The sequence below is a fragment of the Seriola lalandi genome, unplaced genomic scaffold (genome assembly GCF_002814215.2).
Source record: "Seriola lalandi dorsalis isolate HSWRI2012SDOR001 ecotype SW California unplaced genomic scaffold, Sedor1 jcf7180002054943, whole genome shotgun sequence".
Lineage (NCBI taxonomy): Eukaryota > Metazoa > Chordata > Actinopteri > Carangiformes > Carangidae > Seriola > Seriola lalandi.
The window spans coordinates 438,544-460,695 of NW_019525494.1; the positions used below are offsets into that span (position 1 = coordinate 438,544).

The 22,152-nt window shown below is 42.7% G+C and overlaps 1 protein-coding gene across 1 annotated transcript in view; it reads left to right on the top strand.

Annotated features, from left to right (window-relative positions):
* Positions 1 to 22,152, top strand: part of snx7 (sorting nexin 7) — a 35,826-nt gene that overhangs the window by 1,732 nt on the left and 11,942 nt on the right. Inside the window, exons 2-8 of the mRNA XM_023393810.2 lie at positions 3,426 to 3,614; positions 3,754 to 3,864; positions 4,916 to 5,074; positions 5,744 to 5,942; positions 6,104 to 6,303; positions 8,653 to 8,739; positions 14,026 to 14,178. Coding sequence (XP_023249578.1) covers positions 3,426 to 3,614; positions 3,754 to 3,864; positions 4,916 to 5,074; positions 5,744 to 5,942; positions 6,104 to 6,303; positions 8,653 to 8,739; positions 14,026 to 14,178 — 1,098 coding nt within the window. The remainder of the gene's footprint in view (positions 1 to 3,425; positions 3,615 to 3,753; positions 3,865 to 4,915; positions 5,075 to 5,743; positions 5,943 to 6,103; positions 6,304 to 8,652; positions 8,740 to 14,025; positions 14,179 to 22,152) is intronic.

The following is a 22,152-nucleotide window of genomic DNA, read 5'->3' on the forward strand; positions in this document are numbered from 1 at the left end:
TGACCATCAGCTATTGTCAATACACGATCGGCCGAATCCCAACACCAACCGAGCTGCCACACTTTACCATAGATGGTGGTTGTGGTTTCTCTTTGAGTATAATCTGGGCTAAATGAACTCTCCAGTAACACTGCCTGGAGGCGGTTCTGTGTTTGTGCTGAAACAGACAGAGTGAGAGCTCCCTGCTACATATGTACGGTCACATGACGACCAAACTGTCTGGCAGGGGAGAGTCATGATGTGTTGTGTATCCTGGGCGGCAGCGCTCTGGGCCCTGTGCTGACCTCAGCAGCTTCTCAGCTGTTGTTACAGGAAACAGACCTGCAGGCAGCACATGTTTGCATAAATTGGATGATTTGAATGTGAAAACATGAAGTCTGCTGCAAACAGGCCTGAGCTCACACAGTGAAACTCACAGATGTCGCCTCATCTTAAATTTGATTATTTTGTTATCAGTTGGAAAGTTGTAGTGTTGCATTCACACCCCTGCTGTTTCTCTGGGGTTTCTGCAGCTTCCTGCTGAAGAAGCACAAAGACAGCGTACAGTGAAATCGCCGTAGATGATGCAGAGTGTTGCATCGTGTGACGTATATAGACAGTAGTCTGTCAACTGATCAGGGAGGCAGAATCAGCGCTCGGATATCAGACTGTGGCATTTCCTGCTGATCTGCTGTCGGAGCTCCAGGTGCAGGTCTCAGGAGTCTTTTCGGCCACGCTGCTGGTTCCCTGAGATTTAACTTCAGGTGATCTCGTATTTCTGTGAATCTGGACGACAGTCAGTGAACAGTCTGAGGAGGGAAACCAGGACTGAAATAAGGAGTTCTCTGCTTGGTTAACAGTGACGGTGCTAACACGATGATCTCACCATGAGGTCCATATAGCAGCTATTCAGGGGCTTTCGACGATACCACATGATCTTCATCAGCAGGGGAGGTCGTCCAGGTGTCAATGATCAGATTTACGCTTTTCTGAGCACTTCAAGGACTTCCTGTTGTGTCCGTTTGTCCCGTCCTCGTGAACGCGATATCTCAAGAACGCCATGAGGGAAGTTCTTTAAATTTGAAACAGAGGTCCACTTGGATTTAAGGATGAACCGATTTGAATTTGTTGGTCAAAGGTCACAGGTCAAGGTCACTGTCACCTCACAAAACATGTTTCTGGCCATAACTCCAGACTGATTGGCGGAGGAATGAAGTTTTTGTGCCAGCATGGTGTAGTTTGCAGTTTTCAGGGAGCGGCAGAACTTAGCCCAGTGATGGTTACGGAGCAGCCTGTTGCCCCAAGGTGGATGAGCAGAAAGATTGTAGGGTTTGACCTTGGCTGGAAGTGAGAAGGAGCAGGGTCTTGAAGTGGATCTGATCTGCAACAGGGAGCCAGTGTGGTGCACAGAGAGGAGGAGGGGGGTGGGACAACTTGAAGAGGTTGAAACGCCACGCTGCGTAATACAGTACATACAGTTCATGAAACGCACATTCCTGCTAAATGACTTTCTAATTTGGTTTTCTACTCTTCACTTCTTGGTAGTTGCAACGAAAACTCCCGAGTCAAACTGTCACAGACGTCTGTGCAGTGTCCTGGTGTCTGATAAACCTTCCACGGTGGCCCTTAGGAAACTTGAGAGAACACAAACCAATCTTCATCAACACGTGAGCTGCAAACACTCACAACACAACACAAGTGTTTCCAGGGGACAACTAAAGAGTGATGAACCAGGTTCAATGCTTTAACTTCAAACGTCACTGTTGTGTTGTGCTACTTGCTGTGTGCTCTCTGGGCCACCGTAGCAGTCAAACCCTGCTGTCACGACCGGTGCAGACCTGTGGTGTTTTAATGCAGGGCTGTTTTCACCCTCTGAAGCAGGTACTGGAGATGATTCACCTGTATGTGAAATGCATGAACTGTCCTCATGTGAGTTCTGTCACTGCTGACCTTTGACCTCATCACTCCTGCCTACTTTAATGTTTCTAACCCAGGAATCAAAGCTTGTTCTGTTGATGTCAGAGTTGAGAACAACAGTTTCTCTCTTTTATTATTTATTATTGAATGTACAGTTCAGTGTGTGTGTGTGTGTGTGTGTGTGTGTGTGTGTGTGTGGAGATTCACCGAGTGGGGAATTAATCCAGTCCAATTTTTTGACAGAGCACATTTAGCCTCAGTTCCTTACCCCACACACCATCTGCACAGGTCTGCAAATTGAAACGCGCCCACGGGGCCCAGATGGCTCCCAGAGTTAGTATTCAAAGATAAACTGGGTGTTTCACTGTTGAAAATCCTCAGAGCAGGATATACAGGACGTATCTCCACGCAGTGAAGGAAGCTCATAACAACATAGTGTGTTATAAACTTGAGAGAGAGAGAGAGAGAGAGAGACAGGGAGAGAGAGAGAGAGAGAGACAGGGAGGGATGGAGGAATGTGTCAGAGTCTTGGAAACACGGCGATGGTGAAGAAGAAGAATTATATTCTGCACTGGAAGACGTTGTGCAGTCCGCTCTGCAGAACTGGATTCAAAGACCACGATGACGGTCAAAAGCCGCCACAAGTAACACTACAGATTAGCACAACCACTTCACCTTCTCTCGTCCAGGACCAGCAGCCAATCAGCCGAGACTCTAGGAAGTTATAATCACCTGAGCCAAGTCGTAGTTTGGGACACAACTCATACAATGGTGAATTGTTGTTTTTTTTACACTGGACTTTTGTTTGGATTAAACAAACAGTGTGTCATGTGATAGTGACTGAGCTTTAGAGGTGTTGGTAGGTGGTTCTGAAGCAGACTCACTGTTTCCCCTGTTACAGTCTTTGTGCTGAGATCTCATGGACAGACCTGGAGGTGGTGTCAGTCTGATTCAACAGCTCTACACTTCCTGTAGGAGCCTGGATGCTGTTTGCTGATGTTGGATTAATTAGTTTAAATTTCATGTGTAAAACAACAGTGATGGACAGTAACTGATAAAAGAAATTTAAGGATTATTTACAGGTTGAGCTCCTTACAGCTCATATTTACAGTAATGTAACACCATACGTTAATTAAGAGTTTTATTCCTGTCACTGAAAAGGGCTTGTTGAAAAGATTTAATATAAATATACATGTATACATATATAAAGGGAGGGAGTAACATCGGGTCAGGCAGGCAGAGAGTGGAGCTACAGATCTTCACCGGAGTCAAGTGGAGGTGATGATGATGATGATGATGATGATCTGTGGACTGAGCTGTGTTTGTCCAAAGTCAAATGTTTTTACCTGTTCAGAGTGAGGGGAGATGAGCAGCCTGTTGCCATGGAGACACCGTGGATTAAACGCTCAGAGTCTCTCTTTGAAAACATTGATTCTGTTGTTCACCTGAAACTTGTAGAAGTTGTGTTTGTTGTGAACGCCGCTGCGGTCTGACAGTGATGTCATTGTCACATGGTCTCTCTGGTCCAGAACACATCGCTGGCCGACGGCAGCCCCATGCCCAACTCCCCCAGCTCCATGGTCAACCAGTACAGACTGGAGGAGGATGAGGAGGAGCAGCAGGACGCCAACGCCAAAGACATCTTCGTCACCGTTGACAACCCAGAGAGCCACGTCACTGCCATCGAGACCTTCATCATGTACAGGGTCCTGACCAAGGTGAGGAGGGTTTTTCTTCTTCTTGCCATCAGATGCAGCGCTCCAGAGAGGAGAGGCAGCGTGTTGACACCGAGCTAGAACCAGGAAATGAGTCCTGTGTCATGGCGGCTCTGAACTAATTCTCATCTTCTGTCTCCAGACCACGAGGAGTGAGTTTGACTCCAGTGAGTACGAGGTACGCCGGCGCTACCAGGACTTCCTGTGGCTCCGGAGCCGACTGGAGGAAAACCACCCGACGCTCATCGTCCACGTACGTGTTGACACACCACATCATCTGCTTAACACATCTGTGTGCCGCCTCCGAGTCCACCCAGACCAGGGCAGGATGTTTCAGCCAGACACAGTTAATGTTACTGTCGGCCATTTTCCAAAGCACGTCCAGGATTCCTGTGGTTTTTATTCACTTTCTTACAGCACGGAAACTTAGACGTGTAATTATTATGTGAATAATGATTACATGAAATAAAACGGAGAGAATCAGCAGTTTTGCAACTGGTCTCCGTCACAGTAGATCTTAGAGTCTTTCAGGACTTTGTGTGGTTTGGAATCAGGTTGTGTTTTTGTGGGTCTGAAGCAGGACTCTGTCTCTTTACTGGGCCACGCTGCTGTTCACACATAATTTATCACGTCTGCTTAAGTAGCTGTTTCTGTGGAGAAGAAATAAGAGTGGTTTTAGTGCTGTGATGTAAATATGAATATAAAAGTGTCAGAAAATCCAACCATCAGGATGGAAAGACGATAAAACATTTAATTCTCTAGTCGAGTGCAGAAAAATCTTGTTCTTTGGTTTCTTACATTACTTTTTTGTACTTATGCACTTTTCTTTTTTTTAAATATGTATATTTATTAACTGACATGCACACATACATGAAGATTGATTCAAGAATTCAAAGGGTAAGTGATATGTGCAGTGAAATGTGGAGCTTCGTCTGTTTGGTATATTTTTGTTGTATATTTCCATAGATGTTTATTCTATAGATGTTTATTTTTCTGCTGTGGTAAATGAATTTCCCAGTTGTGGGATTAATAAAGTTAATCTAATCTAATCTTCAAGTTGTGTGAAACGACTAGAATGGAAAAAGATGGTTATAATAAAAAGAAATAAAGAAAATCAAGATGTATTATCATGTAGAATCCACACAGATGACAGAGGTTGATTGAGTTCACAGTAACAGGAAGTGAAGTTTTACCGTCCTGAGTGCAGGGAAGTAAAATGTCTTCTGGTCACGTGGAGGTTTATCACCTTCATGACACACTGTGGCCTCGTTCTGAGCGCTATGCTGTGGCGTTTTCCTTTTCAGCCGCTGCCGGAGAAGTTCGTGATGAAGGGCATGGTGGAGCGCTTCAACGACGACTTCATCGAGACCAGGAGGAGAGCTCTGCACCGCTTCCTCAACAAGATCTCCGAGCATCCCATCCTGTCCTGCAGCCAGCACTTCAGAGTCTTCCTCACTGCACAGGTCACACACACACACACACACACACACACACACACACACACACACACACACACACACAGTCGGGTTGGATGGTGCAGTGGTGCAAATGGTGCAAAAAACAGGAAGTAGCTCTGAGAAGTATTTCCAGCTCGTCACTGACACTGAATATTATTAATGAGCTTTGAATGTGTTGCAAGGTACAGTCCAGTTTATTTCTAGAGCTCTTTTAAACACAGCTTGAGCGTTACAAAGGGAAAAGACGTTTAGATAAATAAAAGTAAAGTAAAACAAATGTATAAAATAAGTAGATATACTGGTCACAGAAACATATAAACGTAGTGACTAAAACAAGAAAACAACAAGGAGCAAATACTCCGTTCAGAACATGACAACAGATGTGGTAGGTGTACTGAACTTTGGAAGGAGCCAGGCTAGCTGTTCCCCCTGCTTCCAGTCTTTATGCTAAGCTAGGCTAACATGTCCTGACTTCAGCTCTGTAGTTTACACATGACATTAATATCCATCTTCTCATCTCTATTAGAAACTGTTCCTTTAATGGTTAGGAGGTTAAATTGTCAGGAAGCTTATTTACGGACGTTGAAAATGAAGTAATGTATGTGTATGTGTGTATATATATATATAGAGTTCATTTTGTACTGGGCCTCATTAAAGCCTCCTGACCTCCTGCAGGAGCTGACGTCCCACAAGAAGCAGGGTCCAGGTTTCCTGAGCAGGATGGGAGAGACGGTGAGGGCCGTGGCCAACTCGGTACGAGGCCTGAGGAGCCGACCGGAGGAGTTCACCACGATGCAGGAGTACGTGGAGGACTTCAGCAACAAGGTCTGCTCCGTGGACAAAGTCACCCAGAGGATCATCAAGGAGCAGAGAGGTACTGCAGCACTCACACTGAGGAGGTCTGTGCAGACCCCGGATCAGGACACGCGTCTTAGACAGCACACAAACTATATATATATAAACTGATTGGTATTATATACTATATATATACTTCTGAACTTGAAGGATAACAGATCTGATCCTCTGTGCTTCCAGAGTACCTGGACGAGATGAGGCAGTACGGCCCCACCTACACCCAGTGGGCGGGGTCAGAGGAGGAGCTGGCAGAGCCGCTGAAGGGCGTGGCCGGCTGCGTGGAGCGGTGCAGTAAGGAAACAGAGGAGCAGATCCACCATCTGTCTGAGGACCTGGTCCCTGCCCTGCACGAGTACGTCCTCTGTGCTGAGACACTGAAGGTGAGTCCAGAACACACGACTCACACCTGACACCGGCTGACAGGAGACGCTCCGAACGTCTGCAGGCTCCAGAATAAACGGATGATCTAAAGTCAAAACTGTGTGCGTGTTACGACCTGAACCGACAGAGAATCGATCCAGATGTGACACGGGACTTTCGCTCTCTGAAAGCTCCTCCTCCTGACGTTTACAGACACGGCTAATCGATCACAGAGAGCAGCTTCTCTGCCCTCAGCTCGGCCGATTGAGAGGTTTACTGACTCTTTTCCTATTTCTCATATCAAAGACATTTTCCCTCTTTTGTTTTAAGTCTAATAATGAATTCAACAGATGAGTTTCTCTAACTTCTCTGTTGGTTTTTAACAGTTTTAAAACTGCATTTATTCAAAAATCTAACGACATTTTTTAACTCAAACTCACTGAGCTGGCGTGCACCTGAACTTCAGTCTGGATCATGTATGCACAGTTGAGGTGCGTCCTTCCTGCAGGTCGATGTGAGAAAGGCCAGCCTCACTAATATTTTTTAATCCTGTTATCTCAAGTTAACTGAACTCGTTAACCCCAGATAACCAGATATTATCAGGAGGAGATGATGTTGACTGAACCTCACACACTGAGTCGCAGTAACTCTCCTCCTTAGCAACAGTCCTTAGTAACTCGTTAGCTGACGAGGACTGATCTGAAAATGATCTTGTATGGAAAGACATTTCAAAGATTTTTGGCCTTGACTGAAATATTCTCTGATGCGTTGATCGATGTGTCGTCCTGACATTTTCACTTCACAGCTCTAGAAGTTTCTGCCTCTGATCTCTGATCAACAAAGTCGAGCTTTGTCTTTGTCAGATAACGAGATAATTATCTCCTTATCTCGAGATAACAAAAGATCGTTTTCTCCTGATAATATCTCGGGATAACGGGATAAAAAAATATTTGCAGGTACGGCCTTTCTCAGTTTCTGTACCTTTTATAAATAAAACACAGTGAATAAAAGAGAAGTGAGAAGGAGCCGGATCACCATGACCCCCTCACCTCCGGTCAGTGCAGACCCTCACAGCTGTTCAGGTCCTCTGTCGTCAGTCAGGTGGTAATTAACAGGAAGCAGCTGTGCAGTGAACGGAGGCTGTCTTCAGGTGAGAGGTGGACGTGTCTCGTCATGTGTAGTTCAGAGTCTGAGCTACGCTAACATCAGCGTGCTAACATCGTCACAGTGTAAACATGCTGATGTTTAGTAGTTAGAATAACAGCTGGTGAAAAGTCAGAGGATGATCAAGATTATGAGGATGAAAGCTCCAGTAGCTCTTCAGTTACTGGAGAGTTAACCAGGCTGTAAAGGTGGACTGGTGAGTTAACCAGGATGTCGTAGAATAAAACGTGAAAATGTCTTGAGCTTATAATTCAGTCATCGAACCTAAAACCCAGAGACAAACCAGAGACTTCAGGACCAGGGAACAGGAAGTGATAAAATTCAACTTATTCCCAGATTATAGGATCATTCCTGCAGAACTCTGTTACGACACAATTTATCTCAAATGTCTATAAGGATAAAATAATGAACTTCACTGTGAAATCAAAATGTTGTGCTCATTATTCAACACTGTGACTCAGGGACAGAAGAGACTGTGACCTTATTTCCTGCAGCTTGACTGGTTGTTGGAGGAAACAGCCACGAAGCAGAAATTCTAGTTGTTCATTATATGACTGAATCATCTGCTAAGTGAAAGTCTACAGGAGCCACACCCGCAGCCTGGGAGCTGCATTTGGGTCGAAACGTAGAGACATACTGATTCGAGCATCGCTTACAGGCAGTTCAGTTCTTCAGGTGAATTGTCCTTACACCACTTCCTGTCCTGCACCATGGAAACAGACGTGAGGATGAGTTCAACAACTGTTAGACTCACACAGGCCCCTGGACAAACAGTGATTTCTAAATAATTCAAATCACCACCTGGTGGTCGTATCCCTCCGCCACTCAGACTAGTTCCGGGTCACATCACTGTTTATCCGCAGTCAGAGGAAATATCAACCATCTGTGTGAAATTTTAGGATTATTGCTGTGTGAAGTCTTGAGTTATGTGTTTTGTGAGGTCATACTGACCTTGACCTTTGACCTTTAGCCACCAAAATCAGTTCGTCCTTGAGTCCAAATGAATTTTTGTGCCAAGTTTGAAGAAGTTCCATCAGGACGTTACTGAGATACTGCGTTCACGAGAATGAGATGAACAACCTGAAAACAAAATGGCCGCTGCTCTGACTGTCGCCGGCGCAGAGGAACAAAAAGCGACTTTGATGAAGTTGTGAAGTCGGTTGAGTAGTAGAAGAAGTAACTCTCTCCTGGTTTGTTTGTCCCAGGCTGTGATGAGACGCAGAGACAACATCCAGGCCGAGTTCGAAGCCAAGAACGAGGCGCTGGCTTCCAGAAAAGTCGACCAAGAAGCAGTGAGTATGATTTCACATCCACACACACACTGACAGAGAATCAGAGGCACACACCTCCCTCCTCCCTCGCCGCGTCCCTCTGAGCCGGCCTCCGGTCGTCTTCCCAGAGATTAGGTGTAATAAAGTGCAGCGTGGAGTGGGCCTCTCTCTCAGGGCCGCCCTCAGCTCATATTGGGGAGGAAAAACGGCTTCCTGGGAGGATTACCTGAATATCCAGGCTTGTCGACTGTTAGCCCGTCCTCAGCTCAGCGGGAGTAAGAGCTGTCAATATTATTTTACGCTCTGAGCCCAGCAGCTAATCGCGGCGTAATGAAAATTCCCACATCCTTTTTAGACGACGACTCGCTTCAAAGTGTCAGGAGACAAAGAGCGAAGATGGAAAGTTAGGCGAGCAAAGGACAGAGCTATTTTTAAACACTTTACTCGAGGTGGTTTGCATCTTTGAAAATATTGTGTACGAGTGTGTGTTGTGTGTGTGTGTGTGAAGGTGTGCAGGTGTGTGTCCCCTCACCTAGCTGATATCAAAATCCATCTGTGAAATTTTAATTAAGAAGCAGGACTCAGATATTCCCCCACAGACTCGTATCCTATTCTTGCTTTAATTAGCTGTGTGTGTGTGTGTGTGTGTGTGTGTGTGGACCTTCTTTAATTCAGTCCTCCAGCCTGTAATGTGTATCAGGCTGTTTCTGCCTTTAACAGATCTGTGCTAATGAGAAGGGAAAAGTCTTTGTTACTGGACGTGGCCGCACGCTGCAGCTCAGGAAACACTTCCTCTCAGCCGGCTTTGATTCAAAGACGCTGTCTCTGAGTTTCAATTCATTTCTTAGTATGTGTTGATTTGTGGGAGGTTTTCATTTGAGGAATGTGTGACAGCTTGAAAAACTTCTCTGAACAGAAATACTTTTTATGTTGTAGTTACTAAAAGCTCGGCTCCTGATGTTTCCCACCACGTGATATTTCTCATAAAACAAAGTTCGTTTCTGTAGTTTGCAGTTTTGCTCCGTCTGCCCTGCTGCAAAGTCCGACCCTCATTTCTCTGCTTCTCTTCCTGAACGTTGAACCTGGTCATGTGATAAAATAAACCTTCCAACGGCTGTTTAGTGGCAGCATTACTTGTACCTGAACCATAAAATACAATAAGACAACTATAAAACATTAATATGGTACATATCTTCATATTTGGGCTTTACCTATATATTACATTTTGGATATCAGCCACGCTTAGTTTACGTTACACATTAAGGACATTTAGTCAGAAAAGTTTTACACAATTATATATTTTATTACACTTATTTTTGACCTCAAGTTTTCATATATGTTCCATAAAGACAGAGTGTTTATGATTGGATGGAGGAGAGCTGTTGTTGTAATGTTGAAGATAACTTGACACTGCAGCTTTAAGTGTCTCCATTATCCTTTTTTTTTAAGCTTTATTTGAGAGTCAGCAGTGGAGAGGAAGACAGGAAACATGGAGAGAAAGGATGTCACATGCAACAAAGGTCACTGGCCAGAAGCGAATGGCATGCACTGAAACCGTTAGGCTGCCATTTATTTGTCTTTGGATATCGCTTCAAAGTTTTCTGTACAACCTTAGTTTCAGTTTCAGTAACAAAAACTATAAAAATATCTTTTCTAAAAAACATTTTTACTTTAACGTGAGAAGCCGATGTTTGATTCCAACTCTCAGTATCTGACGGTTCTCCATGGCTGGAGATTCAAACACATTTTGTGTAGGTACCAAGAAAGAGTCCAAGCCGACCCACTCACTGTGTGTCCGGTCTGGCCTTCCTTCAGTTCAGCCCTTCGGTCCACAGCAGGAGACTAAATCTCCCGCTGCGAGACGAGTGGGTGTGAGGGCTTCTAATGATTTCTAATGAAAAGCACAGAATTTATTCTCCCTCGAGAATTAAACCTTTTCATTTAGATTTTCTAGACTGAGGTAAGTAATAAATAAAAACAATAAAAATAAGACAAAAATAACAGGAACCGAGGAAACACTGAAGCGACAGCGTGATAAAGATAAAATAATAAAATAATAACATGGAAATTTATTAAGGTAAAACCAGAAACAAAAAGTACAATATAAAATAAAATAAAGACAAAATAGTAAAGATAAATAATAAAATGCTCAAAGAGAGAACCAGAAATAAAAGTAGAATTGTAATAAATAATCAGAAATAAAGGTAGGGTATTGAAAGGAAAGCAATAAAGAAATAAATAGAAATATAGATTAATAAAATTTTATAAATTTCAATTAAAAGCCAGATTATAAAGGTCGGTCTTGAGGACTTCAGGTCTTCCTTCCCACAGGCGAAGAACCTCACTGTGGGTTTTGGTTCTGACTTGAAGACCCGGGTTAAAAGACCACGAGCAGAACACCTGAGGGTTCATGAAGGTTCATAGGACAAAAGCAAATCTGATAAATAAGAAGAGGAGCTTTAATAACCAACTGCAGCAGAGAGGGAGCCAGACAGAGACTTTAAAACTCTCTGTCTGGTCTGAGTCAACACACGAGGTAACCTGGGTTCAGATCAGCTGGTCGGCTCTCGTCTCAGTGAGAGTGTGGACTCTCTCACCTCTGCTCATGAAGCAGTGGTAGTAGTTTGATCAGGTTGCTTTGTGTTCAGTCCTCACTGGAGACACCGACCGTGACCGCTCCGTCTGAAACACAAAACACGTGACGTCTTTTCTTTGTCGTGTCGGCGTGTGTGTCTTCATCACATCGCTGTCGGTTCAGATCTTGATCGGAGGCGGAGGAAGGAAACCAACAGTCATCCAGAAATGTCAGGTACGAGCAGTAATTCAGAGCTGATCAGTCCGATGAGAATCTGTCTGAGCTCCACACTGCACAGAGGAAAACTCCTCTCCTCTGTAAACACTTACTTGACCTTTTACTGGAGAGAAAATACTGAGCTTTCATATGAGTCGACCTTTCACCACGCAGACTGAATGTTTCTGTGACTGCTCTCGGCCAGCAGGGGGCAGCGCTGCTCCATTTAGCAGCACAGTCTCATTAGAGTTGAGTTTCTTGAACGCATCACCGCTGCTGCTTCCTGTACTTTTACTTTTATTGTATTATAAAAAAACATGTCCTCCAGAACTCCTGCAATCAAAAACAGTCTAAAATCATTTCTGTCTTTATTAAATTATATTGCTGGTTGAGGAAAAGTGTTTTGAGTTCTCAGGGAGGTTGGTCTGATATCAGCTGATTATTAAACACTCCACTGTGGCAGGTGCTGCTCATTGTGGGAACTGTTGGTCTCTCTAATGTTAAAAGGCCTTGACCTGTAAAGAGCCTTCAGATAATGTGTGTTATGATTTGGCGCTATACAAATAAGGGTTGGGGTTATGAATTGATGCACTGATGAGAAGTTAAACATGTTCCTTTGTGTTTTTCCCGCTCACCTCACGATGGCAGCACCACCCTACAGTTCGTAGACACCTGTACAATCCAGGTGGAACCAGTGTTTCCATAAACAGGCTGTAAACAGGCAGCAGACAGCTGCTGTTAGGTAGTGCCGTTTGTCTCTTCTGCCAAGAGACGGTCGCTGATTGAAAGAGTTCAATGTGAAGAGACTACACATGATTCACACCAGTGACAGAGTGAAACATCTGGAAGCTAGCTGAGCCTCCCTGCAGCAGCTTCTCACACGGCATGGCCCCCAGGTGTGTTCACACCTTCCCTGGCCCCCATTCAAAAAGGTCTGGCCCCCCCAGCTGTACATGGAGTCAGTACGACTCTGCAGAGACGGTCAGCAGCAGTCTGATCAGTCTAATTAACAACTTTGATTTTACTCTTCATATTCATAGTGTGTGTGTGTGTGTGTGTGTGTGTGTGTAGTTGAGTAAATGCCGTTGTCAGTCTAAATGTCAGACAGCTAATCTCTGCTCAGGCTCAGTTAATCCAGCTGTGTGATAACATCTGGTTATTTGTTCTGTGAACAGTAAAGTCACGTGCACGTCAGGCTTTTATACACTTTCAGGTTAAATGTTTTTATACTAAAACACGCAGGTAGAGTTAAAACCAGTGATAATAACTTTTATTGTAAGGAGCTCATGAGTCATTCAGTGTGACGCTGCTCTGATCCTTTGGAGGACACTAACCTGTGAACTTTTACACTGTGCAGTAAAACATAATGTAACGTCGTCTTGTTCCTCTGCAGGAAAAATAAAACCACACTAACTGAGATAAAACATTTATGCTTTTAGAGCTGGAGAACGTGGTTGTAAAATAAATTTACATGCATTTAGTTTAATGCATTGTAAGTTCTTGTAAAACTTTAGGGTCTCTCAGTGAAATAATTTGGCAGGAGGCCAAAGAGATGACTCCACTGTCATGTCCTAAAGGAGAGAATGTTTCACTTTTTAATAATTTCATAAAATGTTCTAATATTGGATTTACCCATGAATGAGTAGGCGGCTCGTCTGGTGCTTGGTGACCTGGTGAAACCTCTCAGGTTTTATTAAAGGAACCCTTTAATGAAACCTGCTCAGTATGGATCTCTGTCTGTGCAGCGGCACTCCACCACCAGCTTCAGGTCATTTTAACCTCCAGTCAAAACTATCTTTTAAAGTAGTATTCATTGATTTTTGTGACCACTGGGCAGGTAGAAGAAAAAACATGATATAGGAATAAAAAAAGACATGTTTTCAGATGCAGTAGGTTATTATTATCATGACAGAAAGAAGAGGACGATGGTCACAGGAGAAGCAGACCAACTCCCACCTCTATTTAAAAGTTTACTTTAAAGTTTTCTTTAAATGGTAAATATACATTTTTATAAACATTCATCTCATCTGCAAATTTATTAAACGACCTGTGACTCTGTTTAAAATATTAAAATCCTATTAAAAGACAGAAAAGAAAACAGCCGTCCTTCTGCAACAAGCTTGTATGAACTGATTTGTTTTAAAGTGTTTTCTCTCTCTTCTCTCCAGACTGATCGTACGTCACGTTCAGATTCTCTCTACAAGGAAAAAACACTCACTTTCTTTTAACTGGAGCTTTAATCTGAATAAATCTGGAGAATAAATATGATGCATCTTCTTCCACTTCTACTGTCACATCCCATTAACCGTCTCACGTTAGTAATGTCCTGCCTCTCTGTGTTTTAGTGCTCTGATGACATGGTCTTTAACAGCTGTGCTGTTGATATTCTCAAAAATCATAAGTGTCACCTGCATAAACCTACAACAAAGTCTGGTTCATATTTATGACGCCAAACAGACGGCGTGTTTGTCAGACTCTGAAGTGATCAGCCGTCTCTCTGTGTGTGTGACCGGCAGCTGCAGGAGGAGGTGGACGCTCTGGCAGACCGGGTGGAGCTGGCGAACAACGCCCTGAAGGGAGACTGGTCCCGCTGGCAGAGCAGCATGAGGACTGACCTCAGATCAGCCTTTATCTCCACTGCGGAGAAGAACGTGGAGTACTACGAGAAGGTGAGCTCGAGATCTGTTGAGTTAGCTTAAATAAGTTTGAATTATGGACAGTTTGTATGAACAGGAAGAAGGTGGCAGCACATAGATCCATCGGCATGGAGACTGTGAGGGACAGGAACAGCTGAGTGGATAGTTAAAGAGGCTGCTGATTAATAATTGGCTGACACATTTTAGAAGTGAAAACTAGTAATATAAGTAGTGCGTAGTAATGAGACTATGTCCACATGACTGCATTTTCATTTTAAAACGGCGTCTTCAAAAGAAATTCATTTACATCTAGACTATCAAACCTGAACATGACCATGAGCCGGCGTAAACAGGAAGTAGATGTTCTCCTCTGCAGTAAAGCCTCTGAAGGAGGAACAGCAAAGACAGTTGTAGCATTAAAACAGAGAATGTAAGTGAACAACAGCTGCAAAGACAACAAGGTCAGTAACACTGTCATTCATTATCATGTTGTATTCACCACTGGTAGTCCAGGCTGATGACAGCCAATCAGGAGAGGCCGTGGCTGTGACCTCATCGTTTACAGAGGTCTCAGTTTCTGTCCAGACTACAACACAACTCCAGAGTCCTCAAACTAAAACACAACTCCAGAGTCTTCAGAATAAAACACAACCCCAGACTTTTCAAAATAAAATACAACTCCAGAGTCTTCATAATAAAACACAACCCCAGAGTTTTCAAAATAAAACACAACTCCAGAGTCTTCAAACTAAAACACAACCCCAGAGTTTTCAAAATAAAACACAACTCCAGAGTCTTCAGAATAAAACACAACCCCAGAGTTTTCAAAATAAAACACAACCCCAGAGTTTTCAAAGTAAAACACAACCCCAGAGTTTTTCAAAGTAAACTTGTTTCTGTAAGTCTCTGTTTTTGTTAGTAGAGCGGACCGCAGGCGAAAACGTAGCAGAAGAGATGAATTTTAAAATGAAATCATAGTGTGGACGTAGCCTGAGGGTTGGGACTATAGATCCATCAGCCTCCAGACAAAGACGGATTCACCTCCAGAGAGAGTTTGTTTGTTGTTTTATTCAGCATTAAAATCTAGATGCTGTTCAGGAGGGAAATCCTGTCAGAGAGAGATATGACTGCTTCACTCTCATGATCCTGTTTTAATATTCATATGTGTCACAGCCACCAGAGAATCTATAAGTTAATTAGCCCGGAGGAAGCCCAGGGCTGCCGGCTCAGGGAGAACATAAAGTCCTGACACTGACTTTGGACCGGTACCGGAGGAGCACCGGTCCAGACTAGTCTCAGGTTAGCACGTTATTACGAGTCCACATCATCCTTTCATTAACATGTTCACCTGTTCACCACTCCCGCTCTTGTTTTCTTTTTTTCACAACTTTATTGATAACATATTAAAAACAGGTGTGACATATAGTACATAATGGACAGACGTGTCCATGACGACAAAACAAGAACCAAAAATGATGGCAATATGATGTGAGAATTGATATATTGTGTTATATTCCTATGACAATATCTATAAGATAGTTGATTAGGCTTGGATCGATCTTCAATAATATTGAATATCGCGATACTTCCCACCAAATGTGATATTTTTCATTATCTATCTTGAGAATTGACGCACAATCATGGCACCAAGAACCGAGCTGGAGTCGTGTCCTCTCTGACGACTGTGAGAGGGAGCAGGTGTAGAGGAGGGAGGAGAGTGAAACAAGGGAAGAGTTGAGAGAGAGAGAGAGAAGTTGCAGTGAAGAAGAGAAAGGCTGGATCCAGATTAACGAGCAGGCAGCTAGCAGAGACGGCAGCGAGTCCGATGCCGAGAACAGAACAATGGAGCGAGCTGGAAGCAGAGAGAGCTTTACAGCAGGAGGAGAATGAGACAATGAAGTTGTTACGGTAACAGTCGTTTAGTCCGTTATGGGTTTTGTTCGTCATGCTGGAGTTAGCAGAGCCTCCGTTTGAATGTGATGTATTTTGGTGGTGGAGCCTGGAGCTCTGCCAGCAGAGGGTAGCAGCACTTTACATTTCCTCAGACTGTCAGCTGGTGTCACCTGCACCAGCTGCTGGCGCTCATCAGCTGAAGCCTGATTCTCATTAACACTAATTAAACGTGTTGTGAAGACTAGCAGCTAAAGGTCTCGCCTGTCACCGGATGATGATTGGCAGCTGTGGAAATATAGATCTGAAAGATGATCACAAGAAGACTTAATGTTGAAACATAAAAACACTGAATAGAACTGATTTAGTTCAGAAATTCTGACTGAAAATTTAATAATATTGTCAATCTAAAAACTGAAGTCAAATCAGGTTGCTGACTTTGGATGTTACACCTTGATTATCAATACCTTTTTGGTTAATTGTTGGTTTAAAAAATATCTGGAAATAGTTTTTCAGTTTTTCAAGAGACATATTTAAATGTCTTTGTCTCAGAAACCCAAAAATATTTAGTTAAACTAAAGATATTTATCATAAGACATGAAGGAGACGAACATCAGAGTGAAAACTGGTGAAATTACATTGTGTGTGTGTGTGTGTGTGTGTGTGTGTGTGTGTGTGTCTGTCTGTCTGTCATATTTGGGGTTTCTCTCCCTGCCTCTCTGTGCAGGGGCAGGCCGTCTCTCCCTGCAGCAGCTCTGACAAAAACACTCATCACCCAGCACGGTGGCCCCCGGCAAACTAACGCAGTACACCAGCACTGGCCTGTCTGTGTGTGTGTCTGTGTGTGTGTCTGTGTGTCTGTGTGTGTGTCTGTGTGTGTGTGTGTGTGTCTGTGTGTGTGTCTGTGTGTCTGTGTGTGTGTCTGTGTGTGTCTGTGTGTGTGTGTCTGTGTGTGTGTGTGGTGTAAAAATGTGCATACAGAAGCAGCCGCAGGGCACTCGGCCTCTGAATATAAAAGCATCTCTAATATAGTCAGACAAACTATTTGTTAGAAACTGAGCGTTAAAGCAGTGATGTCGTTTGATTCATGGACGCAGCCCTGGACACACACATCTCTTTAGATTCATTCCACACATTAACTTAATTTCTACTTTTGAATATTTAAAAAAAAAATGAAATATTAATGAATCTCGGAGGTTCAGATCCGTGTGTGTTACTGCTGAATGAACGGAAACGTGATCATAATGAAAAATCCCAAAAAAGAGACTTTTATCCATCTTTATAAAAGTAAATGTTTGTAGTTCCACGTGCTCAACTTCCCGTCCATTTTGACAGTGGTAGGTTGGGTTGACTGCTCTGACCTCACCTGAATCATGTGTTGGTGTGTCAGCAGCAGGCGGTTCAGTACCTGGGCTCTGACACGTTAACGCTGGTGTACGGAGGAGGCTGCAGCGAGGGATCCTCAGTAAACCAAGACTTTTAATTGTTGTGACACCAAAACCTGAAGAGAGTAAGGATGTATAAATAACTCCACTAACACCTGAACAGGTCTAACTAGCTCTCACCAAGACTTTCATTTCACTTCTTCACCTGTTCTCCTTCCTTAATGAATAGTTGTTGTACTTAGTTGAGTAGTTCTGATACAGATACTGATTAAAGTACTGGATCAGGTATCAGCGAGTATGTGAGTCTAATTATCACACTAATTATCACATTTTTTAATTCATTGATACATTTTTAGTTTCACACCCTGATAAAACACCAGTTTTCCCAGATTCTTCTTCACTGCTCTAAAACAGTCGCCTACACAGGGAAGTTGTTTTGTTGTTTTAGAGCAGTGAAGAAGAATTGATTTCTGGTAAATAATGTAGCATTAGCTGTTAGCAAAATGTCAGCAATTTGTCAACATGTTTCAGTGAAAAGTCTCTTCATTAAAAAGGCAACATGAACAGTATGAAAGGCTTTAATATGGAGGGACGGCACCAGTGAGGGATTTATTTATTTTTAGATTCAGTCAAATGAAATAATGAAACAAAGATTCTTTGGCACCTGTTCATGTTTTACCGGTTTAACCGGAGCCACGTCACACAGCAACAACAGCAACCATATAACAGTATCATTAACGGTAAGAAGCAACAACAGATTATGATTAGTCTGTTTATTTCATCATTATTTCTCTATACCAACACAAATACTTCTGCAACTGGACCGGTACTGGACTGTTGCTAAGCAACACATTAGGATTGCCCTGACCTGCACAGTGCACACTAGCTTGATCCTCCAGGTGTTTCTGAAGCATCCAGGCTCCTTCCTTCTTCCTCTCCTGACGACCACACATCATTTCATTCAAATGTTAAACACGACATTGACTTGTTGCTTTTCCAGTGGCACTTTTCATTTGCCGTAGAAGGAAAAGGTTTTTACTAAAGACATTAAAGCTGGCTCACAGTGTGACAGTGATCCAGTATGCACATTACCAGGACCCTGAAACTGACACAGCTACATGGAATCCAGCCATCATTTATTATCATTTACACCTGTGCTTTTCTACTGCCACATGTCAGAAAGTCCTCTGCCACAAAAGGCCCAGTAGCAAACGACAGTGTTTCCATATCCAGCAGACACAGAGCAGCGCTGTCATCCCTGTGGAGTGGTGTTTGTGTCCACCTGATCAATCCAAGTCACTCTTCACTCTCCTTGTAGCTGCAGAAAGAAAAATCGATTCATAGTAGAATCACGATTTTATCTCTACAGATTCAAAATGGATTCATATTCTTGAGTCTTATAACACGCTGGTTCACATGAGTTTATCTCGCCAGTCTTAAAGATGGCTCCTGTCAGTTTCTGCCCAAACGATATTCCTTGGAGCAAGAAGAAAGTGCAGTGTGAGCAGCAAGTGATTCAACGTGCCCCATGTTCAGTGAAGGCAGCGTTTGGACACATTTTTGATGTTTGTCTGATGCTGCGTCGTATTCTTAACAAGATGCAACTGTTCATGAAGTCAGTCTAACGTAATCATGTGATCATAGTTGACTGATCTATTTAAACTTACCACCGTAGAGACAGTGGTTACATAACCTACAACTTAACATCATAGGAGCGCTCTGGTACTCACACCAATAACACTACACCTCTGACCTCTGAAACATCTGGCTGTTCAGCTCCACTCCGTTCAGCAGCCCGGCTCTCACTGCGCCTCTCGCCTGGTGCTTGGTGCTGGGTGAACAGTGTGCAGTGGGTTGATCAGAGCTTTTTCTGATGAGTGCACTTAGACGGGACAAAAATAACGAGCCACAAAGAGCTAAAAAATAGTGCCAGGTTAACAGCTCAGGTTGTGTAGGATGTAAAACAAAATGGTTGGTTGAACTCACCAATGCTAGCTGCATGGTTATAGCGCCTGGTCCTGTTGGCCATTTGCTCTTATGTGTGTGCATGTGTGTGTGAGTGAATAGTAAATTAAATAGTCAATGATTCGTAGCTGACAGCTTCTTGGAAACAGACTCTTGTCATTCCCGGTCTGCAGTCACTTCTCTTGTTTCTGCCAACCAGCACAGACTGCTAATCACTGCAGCCTTAAAGAAAAGAGCCAGAAACACATATCACCAGCCCATACTGATGGCAGATAAAACCCAGCACTCATTTGTTTCCTTGTTTAGCCTCGGAGCTAAGTGCGTCTTTGATGAAGCAGCTCAGAAAGAAAGGAAAACAGCTTCTTATTTGAAGGCTAGTTGGAGGGGCCGCACAGATCCGTCATGTCCTGCAATGTTTGTAATAAATGTTCCATAATTCAGATTATTAGGTGTCTGTAGAGCCAAGTCAGTACATCAGGTTGACACAGCTCAGCCACTCACTTATCTTGTTAGCACTGTGTTCTCTTTATTATTTATTAAGCTGCAGTGGCCTCTCCAAGATAATTGCTCTGTCACTGGGAAAAGACAGAAACTCCATTACAGTCGTTCAGGTGATAAAACAAACGCAGCAGTTAACGGTAACACTTTCTGTGCTTTGCTTTGCCTTAATAGACCAAATGATTTATTTTTACTTTATTCATTCATTTATTTTTACTTCAGCATGCAGATCTGCTCTGCTTTATGATTTGAACGAACATGCGCAGTATTTTCATACAGCAGTAATGTGGCTGTTCTATTATTGGCTGACTAATTACCCAGAAAGCACCCTGAGACTCCATAAGAGCTGAGACTGTGACCACATTAGCCGTCTTGCTAATGCCTCCTTCTATATACAACGTCACACGTCGCTACGAGTACAAGCACAATGCTAACATCAGTTTGGGCACAGTGTTATAGAGTCATAACCTGTCGACTTTGTGACATCTGTTTTACAATTTAATTTAATTAAAAAATACTAAGACGTAGAAATGTGTAATTTCCTACTTCAACTCGCAGTAACGACAAAACAGACTTAAAAAAAAACAAGCTAAAACACAACATCTGCGCTGTGGACTTGTAGTTCCTGGACTTGTATTTCTGCTCAGGATGTAGTTATTCTACTCTGTCTTAGTTTATCTCACAGTTACTGAACTCTCCATCATAGAAAGTCATAAGCTATGGCTAACCTTAGCTAAAACTAAAACAAGTTTACTTTTGATTGTTGCCTGGTAGTTTATGTCTGCAAACTAAATATTTTCATATATATATCTATTTTAATGAACTCACATTTTGGTTCAGTTTGTTAATACACGTGCAAACACAAACCCCAACAAAAGAAAGCAGCTAAACTCGTGCTAAAGCTAACTAGTTTAGCAGATCTCAGTAACTGCATTCTCCGTTTTTGTATTTCAAAGAAATAAGTGTATTTCATGTGATTTCATCTGGTTAAACTACCATTAAGTTACAAACTTAAATGTATTAATTTGTAAATTAATGTATTATGTTGATTTTAGTATGAATATTAAAAGTTTTTAGACTGATAGACACTTTGCTAAACACTTGATTCCTATAAACTATGGAGTAGTGGATTATCCAGAGTGCAGCATCTACATTTTTAGATTTTATTCATTTATTTGCTAAAACAATCAGCCTGAAAAAACATACATTGAAAACATTACAATCTATTTACATTTTGCTGTGCACCCTGAAAACTTTAAAGCCTTTTTTCTCAACTTTGTTTCCTCTGTAGTTGCTGCACTCTGTGGCGAAGCATATTGCACTGAAGAGCTTGAAAACCTGTCGCAAATGTCAACATTAATCTGTATAGATGGTTTGATAATAACTCCACTTTCACACATAAGCACTCAAGCTCTTTATGCTCAGCAGGACGCACTTCAGGGTGAACAGAGCATCTTGGCACCACACTGCATGACTCTACTCTCAGAAGTGGTGTGACTTTGAAAAGTTGAAACAACGGCTTCCCCGTTCAGTATGAGAGAACTGTGTATGTTAACGCGTTGCACAGGAAATAACTTACTCTGTTATGTGTCCAGTGCAGTGGAACTACATATCAACACAAACACATCTGCAAGCTTCATTCTCATGACAGACGAGAGAAAACTCTTTGAGCTGGGTTTGGGGTTTTCTTCAGCACCTCTGGTGACACATTGTTGTGTGTCCTTTGTAATCTACACTTAACAACAGATTAGTTTACATGGTCTCTCCATGCCCAGCTGTTTCAGCTGTCAATCAAACACCAGACCGCCCACATAGAGTCTTGGAGGCTAATGAAGAATGTCTAATGTATCTACAAATATCTTCCTTTATTTACATATAAATGTGTACAGTATACACAGTGGTTTCAGATAAACCTGAAAATAATCAGAAATAGAAGTTATTTTATGTAAAATCAAAAGGAAATATTTAAGAGTCTGCGCTGATTCTAGATCAACAAATTTAAGCAAATACGGGGCATTGACCAACCAAGCATCAACCTCCAGGGCTGAAACATGAAGAACCAGCAGCTGCAGTTCCTCTAACAACCACTAGAGTCTGGCTCCAACAGTGAGTCAGTCCCCATAGACTCCCATGTTAAAATGTCCAACTTTACAGCAGAAATAAATATGTTCACAGCCTGGTACAAAAACTGTTTTGGTCTCTAGAGCTAATTTCCTCCTTCATGACACCTGTTTATATAACTCACCTGTTTATATAACTCACCTGTTTA